General features: G+C 45.9%; 1 protein-coding gene across 24 annotated transcripts in view; it reads right to left on the minus strand.

Moving 5' to 3' along the window:
* Positions 1-8,267, minus strand: part of LOC106568455 (alpha-adducin) — a 50,542-nt gene that overhangs the window by 5,875 nt on the left and 36,400 nt on the right. For 13 of the 24 annotated variants that reach the window (XM_014138805.3, XM_014138802.3, XM_014138803.3 and 10 more), the window contains 6 exons: positions 5,241-5,336; positions 4,854-4,946; positions 4,484-4,501; positions 1,246-1,329; positions 838-994; positions 185-568 (listed from right to left, as the gene is read on the minus strand). In XM_014138805.3, coding sequence (XP_013994280.3) covers positions 185-568; positions 838-994; positions 1,246-1,329; positions 4,484-4,501; positions 4,854-4,946; positions 5,241-5,336 — 832 coding nt within the window. The remainder of the gene's footprint in view (positions 1-184; positions 569-837; positions 995-1,245; positions 1,330-4,483; positions 4,502-4,853; positions 4,947-5,240; positions 5,337-8,267) is intronic. The other 11 variants (XM_014138807.3, XM_014138806.3, XM_045692565.2 and 8 more) reach the window with 3 other exon arrangements.

Here is an 8,267-nt window from a genome sequence, read left to right on the forward strand (position 1 = left end):
GGTGCATAGGCAGAAGACAGACGGGTGTTGAGGAATTGGGGATTGGGGGCCTAGTGGTGGGCAGGACAGGAGCAGAATTAACCCCAGAGAGAGAGAAGGGACAGGGACTCCAGTCAAAGGTCAGAGTGCAGGACGGAGAGCAGGAGGGCAGGCCAGAGTCAGTCTGCAGTCAGTCAGTCAGTACCTGGAACCTCAGTGAGGGCAGGCAGCTCTGTGTTGGTGGTGCTGAGAGCCTTCAGCACAGCACAGTGAAACTCCTTGTGAGGAGACTCTGAGGGGGACTCTTCCTCGTAGCCCCCAGTCCCCGTGGACGTCCCTGGGCTCCCCTGACTGCTCCCCGACCCAGTCAGAATGTCTCGACTGGGGAGAGAGGAGGAGGGAGAGGTAGCCTTGGAGGAGGCTGTGGGGGTAGGCTCAGAGACCCCAGGGAGGACCAGTCCAACTCCAGCTCCCTGCTCTGGGATACAGAGGGGCTTTGGCGGCAGTGGGGGCTTCTGTGGTGAGGTAGAGGGGGACAGGCCCTCTCCAGGCCCAGCTGAAGGGAGCTGGAAGGACTCTTCACCCTGTACTGGATGAATGATGCAACAACAGTTTCTCTCCATGTCGCTCTGCTTGGTGACGGGTCGTGGGCTCTGGGAGCTTTGTGGAGAACTACCTCAGACCCCACCGAATTATTGTGATTCTGTATCTTTGCTGTTTTGTCTTGCTACTGCTACTGCTACTACTACTGCAAATTAATGGAGAAAATAGGGTATAAATGGTGAAAACACTGTGCAGATGGTTATTTTTCTGTCCAGGTCAAACATGCCCTAAGAGCAGAACGGTGGCAGGTCTTACCATCGGGGCCTTTCTGTTTGAGTTCCACCTCTTTGCGGTAATCCTCCAGCTCCTGGTCATACTGTTTATTGAAGGGGTTCGGGCCTTTCTTGTTGATGATGACACGTGGCTGGTACTCCTTCTCTATGATGGCCTTAGACGCTGTCACTAGCTCCCCCTAGTGGTACAGGGAGGGAGGGACACAAGACAAATTCTTGCTAAAAACAGGTCTGTTGTGCATCACAAAAGAAAATCTTGTCACAATTTCAAATCGATGCTAACACTGACATTTCCTAAATAAGTTGATACTAGTATGGAGCATTTCAAAGCAGTCCGAGTCTAGACAATAAGGTCTATTCATGAAATCACAGAGTAGCATCAGAGAGAGGTGAGAGGTCATGTGAGAGGTCATGGATGGTCAGGAAGTACCTTTCTAAAAGACTTAGCAGGGCTATTGGCCTCTGACAGATCGAGGTCGGCAATAGTGTCCGTACAGTCAGACAGAGGGGCGTCCTGCAATAGTAAACTGAGTGAGGGGGGCATAACCCAGCCCGAGCACACACACACACACACCACACACACGTCCGTACACCAGGGTTTCCGTTAGCCGGTAATTGCTGGCATTTGGCCAAAAATAAATCGAAAATAAAGCCAATAAATACAATTGTTGCCGGCCAAATTGACCGGGAGAAAAACAACGGTAGGCAGGCTATCAGCTCATCACCCACCACTTTACAATGTGAGCTGAAGGCAGTATATATTTTAAAGCATACTTAATTGTTTGAAACCTGAATATTTTACTTCATATTACGAGGCATTATTTGAAAATCTGACCAGAGTCGATTCTGTTAAAGACTTCATAGGTTCCATTTCTACTGATCTGGGTGCTAGTTATGATTTTCATATGCGCATTTTCGTGGAACAGATTATTTACCCTTTATTTAACTAGGCAAGCCAGTTAAGAACAAATTCTTATATACAATGATGGCCTACTGGGGAACAGTGGGTTAACTGCCTTGTTCAGGGGCAGAACGACAGATTTTTACCTTGTCAGCTCAGGGATTCGACCCAGCAACCTTTCGGTTACTGGCCCAACGCTCTAACCACCAGGCTTCCTGCCACCCCATAATAATGTTCTCATTTCTCAAAATCACTGTTGCGTGGTTAATCATACAAATCTGAATTAAACTAATGCGAGAGCATCAGCTGATACACCGTGGTCACTGGCCCCTCAGCCATATGGACACACTGATACACCGCGGTCACTGGCCCCTCTGCCATATGGACACACTGATACACCGCGGTCACTGGCCCCTCTGCCATATGGACACACTGATACACCGCGGTCACTGGCCCCTCTGCCATATGGACACACTGATACACCGCGGTCACTGGCCTCTCTGCCATATGGACACACTGATACACCGTGGTCACTGGCCTCTCTGCCATATGGACACACTGATACACCGCGGTCACTGGCCCCTCTGCCATATGGACACACTGATACACCGCGGTCATTGGCCCCTCTGCCATATGGACACACTGATACACCGCGGTCACTGGCCCCTCTGCCATATGGACACACTGATACACCGCGGTCACTGGCCCCTCTGCCATATGGACACACTGATACACCGCGGTCACTGGCAGCTTAATAGCCTAAATGAGTGCATGGAACTCAGATGGCCAATGCAGCCGTTGATCAACCAAGTAAAAATGCATAAAGCCGACAAATAAAAACGAATGAAAATTCTGGTTCTTTCAAATCACAGTCATCTCTCTTACTCAGCCTGTCTGCCTCCCTTTCTGTCTGTCTTGACTTGAGCTACAGCTAGTGAAGTGCAACATTATATCTAATCAATCAACTGGATCAGTCCTGAAGCTGTCTCTAGCAAACTTGCAAGATTGTATCAACTATTCTATTCCAGGCCCTCAGTTTCCCACTCCAGTGAGCTCAGGACACGCCAGGTAGGCTACTTGTGTGTGCTCAGGCATTAACAGGACAGAGAAACCAGACACATGCTCATTACTCACATGGAGCCCTCCAAACAAAATACAAAACTCAAATTATGGTTATGAAATAAACCAATAAACAACGGTTCAACTCAGAATGAGAAATGACAGTGGGCCTAATTAGTAATACATACATTTCTGTTAATGCATTGTAACAAAATGACGGGGATTAACGGTTCATTTACTGCTGGCTACATATGTAATGGCGAATTTATCAAAATAATCAAAGGGTAAACAATTTACATGAAACAATAAATGCGCAAGAATTGGCAGAAGACAGCCGAGTGGATTCATTCTGGAGATAGCCTATAGGTGCGTCTATCTTCGCCACACACCACTCCTCCTCGTCGTCTCAACATTTTAAATGATACTCCAGACACATTATCTTCATATATTTTAGATGTTTTTCCAATAACAGCTGCAACTCAATAATCAGCTAGGCCTTTTGTCACACGCGCCGCCTATGAAACATTTAACATTTTAACATTTAAGTCATTTAGCAGACGCTCTTATCCAGAGCGACTTAAGACTTCCTCATATGACATTCCTCTCCTATTGGTTTTCATATTAACTTTCTTTCAATGTCCAGAAGCCAAAAGGCACAATCCTAGTCATATTAGCAATCCATGCTAGTTGTTGCATCTTTAGAGTCACTCTTTCTAAATTTCAAACAGGGATTTTCATCTCCGTCATATACCGCTCATATCAGGTGTGCTGTTTAGAATGGTGTTTTGCCTCAAATTGCATTTTGGTAAATGTTTGAAAATGGAGGTTTTATTGGCTGCTTCATTACAGGAGTTGCATGTTTTGTTAAGATGAATTACCATAATCTAAATGTGATTTCTGTCATTCTGAGCATCGTGGGTAGAAGCCCTAATAGGTTACACACCCAATGCATGGGTCTGGAGAATTTCTTTAAATTAAAATGTTCCCGGTCACGTTGTCCAGCGCCACATTTTCCTAACAGAAACCCTGCCGTACACACACCACACACACACACACACACACGTCCATACAGTACACACACACACACATCCATACAGTACACACATGCAGAGTTTGTTTCAGTGAGGAAAATGGGGCAGTCAAGCATGATAATGATAAGAAATATGCCAGGCCCATGCATTGCAAAACCACACTTCACATTGAAGTGTGTAAATGTACTGAAAACACAAACTGAGTGCAATGCATAAGACATTATATTTATATCGTAACTCTCAAATTACACTACAAACAGTTACGGCTAAACAGTGAAGAAACAGTTCAGAGCTACCCAGCAGTTATTTTTCAATTCAGGTAACAATAAAAAAGGTCCTAAGGTTAGAACATAAACACTCCAACAAGGGCCTCAGCAATCGCCTCAAAAACGAATTCTCTCAGAGAGAAATAAACGTGTAAGTTAACACAATTTGACTAACAGCAAATGAGTGGGATCCAACCAAGGTCAGATAATGGACAGGACCTCAGAGGGTAAACCAACAACATGCAAACTCAACTCTGAAGTCATGAAAGCAATCCGACAGACCTGAAGGCTAACAGCATGTTGGGGTTAGCCAACAAAAGGAGGCGGGAAACCCAAATCAACCAAAGGAGATGAACACAACCCGGCCTGTGACGCAGCATGAGGTTTACCTCTGACCGCCATGTTACTTACCTGCCACACTGAACTTCTCTGTGGTCAAAGAATAAGGTATGTTAAGTTCACTTAAATATCAGCGGAGGGGGGGGGGGGGGGGTTTAAGTCAGACTTCGGTTCAAATACTATTTGAAATCATTCAAATACTTCTAGCATTTGCTTTAGTCTGCTTAGAGGGCAGGGTTTGCAGTTTTGGAACTATTGTATTTGTTACATTGCACCAGGCAAGCTCAATCCAGCCAAATTTCAGAATTTTAAACGATTTGAAATAGTATTTGAATGCAGGTCTGACTCAGGGTAAGCAGCACACATATTGCCATTTTGCAGGAGTTGCCTGGCTGTGGGGCGGGGCCTAGTGCAGGAGGGGTGGGGCGCAGGAGGGACTCACCTGGACAAAGGAGCGGTCCACCATGCTTCCAGCACACAGCACCTGGGACTCTGGCCCTGCCGTCGTGATGTCCTTCAGGTTCTGCTCTCTGATCTAGAGGACGGTGGAAGTCGACAGAAAGAGAGGGGTTGGATACAAAGCCACGGTCAAGACAGAAAAACATCTTGATTATCTACCCTTCTCCCGAAGTGTGCACTTGTACATGACCTCTCATGGATTTATCAACAGTGGAATCTCCCTTTCCAGCAATCCTTACACAAATCCAATGCTTTTAAATCCATAACGGGGAGTGTGCAAGAGAAATACACACTTCGGGAGTAGAGCCGATGGTCGAGACCAAAGCCATGTTGAAATGACAGCCTAACGAAGCCTGTATCAACATCATACCTTGTTCCTCATCTCCAGCACCTCCTTGGGGTTTGTGTTGAGCGGGACAAACTGATTGGCCACTGCAGCCTGTCGCATTCCTTCCTCATTTGTCCACTGTAATCACCATAGCAACAATTAAAATAAACCAAATGACGCAGCCAAAATAACATGAAAAAATAAAAACTGGAACAAAATCTAGAAATATACAGACTATGCAGGCTTTAAAGAACTATAATAATAGGTCATGCTTTTCAAACAGAAATAATGGAGGAGGAAAAAGGTACAAATGATTCTGTGAAGGAGTTGTAAATATATTACACCTGGAAGCAGTGAACCAATGATGATGCACCTTTTGTCAAGATGGCTCGCTGTTACACAGTTCTATTCAGTATCAAGTTACTCTATCCCATTACCTAAAGCCCCAGCATCTGACCCTTTCTTATTGACTTGATGGAAATGAGTAGGCCCTCCTACATTACTCGAAGACGCACCATCATCATCATCATCATCATTGATACTCTTGCGGTTAGATTTCAATAACAGATACAAATGACAACAAAAACACACAAAAGAGCAACTGAAGGCATCACAAGATGACGAGAGACCGTGGAAGAGGGAGGGGTGAGGTGGTGGAGGGGTGAGGCAGGGGGGTGAGGACGTGGAGGGGTGAAGAGATGGTGCTGGCTTACAGTACAGTAGAAGCTATGTGGACCAGCGAGACAGTGGCAGTGGGGTGAGGCGGGAGCATCACCAAGTCATTTCCCAGGCTAACGTAACGTACAGTAATAGTAACAGGACAACAGGGATAAAGAGAAACACAACGACAGACGAGACACTCGTCGACCACTGACTGACTGACTGAAAAACTAATTGGAGAAAAATCCAACTAACGCCCCTCCTACCAAGAATTGCACTTTATACAAGTTAAAAGACCTTTAGTTTACGTTTAGTTCTAAAAGGATGCCCTGGCTTCGATGGTATTCTGATCTACTACTGACGTGTTTTATATGACAGAAGTAGAAAACAACTTGAAGAAACACTCTGGAGCTGTCATTTTTGGAAGGTAATGAACGGGACTGTTTCTGGAGTTCTTGACAGAGGCGTTTAAACCTGAACATAGGTAATGCTCAGCCCGAGACAGAAAAAAAAAATAGGAGAAATTTTTTCCTCAGACACAGATATGATTGAATGAGCAGCAAGTAAATCCAACTTAAGCCTCCATGCACATCAGTGCACTTCCAGAAAAGTAAGTTACTCTGTATTTTGCCTTGGAGTAGCATGAGCTATGGGTTCTTTTCTGCTGAGGAAATGTTTCAGCTGAGCTGTTAAAGCAGTTAGGTGCAAAATCAAAAAACTAAATGAGGTAGAGGCAAAGAATACCTGCATGGTTTGTAGCTAGGATAGGAACATGGGATGAACATGTAAACATGATATACTCACTGAATATGTACTGAGTCTCACAACAACACTTTCTCCTACTTTCCCAGAGGAGATAATCGTTTCAAAAGTTAGACCGGTCAAATTTCCTTTTCTTTTTTCACCCACTATACAAATCCTCTCATGCATAGAAACACTTTAGGAGAGTTTGAGTATTTTTTTTACCGAAATGAAACTTGGAAAGAGGGGAACTAAAATGGCATGTTATATCATTAGGGGCATTTGGGGGGGGATGGTTGAGGATTGGGGAATAGAGGGGGAGGAGTCATAAAAAAGCAAGCTATGACTCATGGGATTCCGATTCCATACCGAAAGCAGAGTGGTCTTGAGCACTATACACCCCGTCTTTCGCTTTAACTGTAAAAGCTCCAGATGTGATAAGCTGTCTGGCTGATTAGGTCACTTCCTGGGTTCAAACATCAAACAATGCTAAAAAATATATACTGCTCAAAAAAATAACGGGAACACTTAAACAACACATCCTAGATCTGAATGAAATAAATAATCTTATTAAATAATTTTTTCTTTACATAGTTGAATGTGCTGACAACAAAATCACAAAAATGATCAATGGAAATCCAATTTATCAACCCATGGAGGTCTGGATTTGGAGTCACACTCAAAATTAAAGTGCAAAACCACACTACAGGCTGATCCAACTTTGATGTAATGTCCTTAAAACAAGTCAAAATGAGGCTCAGTAGTGTGTGTGGCCTCCACGTGCCTGTATGACCTCCCTACAACGCCTGGGCATGCTCCTGATGAGGTGGCAGATGGCCTCCTGAGGGATCTCCTCCCAGACCTGGACTAAAGCATCCGCCAACTCCTGGACAGTCTGTGGTGCAACGTGGCGTTGGTGGATGGAACAAGACATGATGTCCCAGATGTGCTCAATTGGATTCAGGTCTGGGGAACGGGCGGGCCAGTCCATAGCATCAATGCCTTCCTCTTGCAGGAACGGCTGACACACTCCAGCCACATGAGGTCTAGCATTGTCTTGCATTAGGAGGAACCCAAGGCCAACCGCACCAGCATATGGTCTCACAAGGGGTCTGAGGATCTCATCTTGGTACCGAATGGCAGTCAGGCTACCTCTGGCGAGCACATGGAGGGCTGTGCGGCCCCCCAAAGAAATGCCACCCCACACCATGACTGACCCATCGCCAAACCGGTCATGCTGGAGGATGTTGCAGGCAGCAGAACGTTCTCCACGGCGTCTCCAGACTCTGTCACGTCTGTCACATGTGCTCAGTGTGAACCTGCTTTCATCTGTGAAGAGCACAGGGCGCCAGTGGCGAATTTGCCAATCTTGGTGTTCTCTGGCAAATGCCAAACGTCCTGCATGGTGTTGGGCTGTAAGCACAACCCCCACCTGTGGACGTCGGGCCCTCATACCATCCTCATGGAGTCTGTTTCTGACCGTTTGAGCTGACACATGCACATTTGTGGCCTGCTGGAGGTCATTTTGCAGGGCTCTGGCAGTGCTCCTCCTGCTCCTCCTTGCACAAAGGCGGAGGTAGCGGTCCTGCTGCTGGGTTGTTGCCCTCCTACGACCTCCTCCACATCTCCTGATGTATTGGCCTGTCTCCTGGTAGCGCCTCCATGCTC

This window comes from Salmo salar, chromosome 13 (genome assembly GCF_965601325.2).
Source record: "Salmo salar chromosome 13, fSalSal1, whole genome shotgun sequence".
In the NCBI taxonomy this organism is placed as follows: Eukaryota; Metazoa; Chordata; class Actinopteri; order Salmoniformes; family Salmonidae; genus Salmo; species Salmo salar.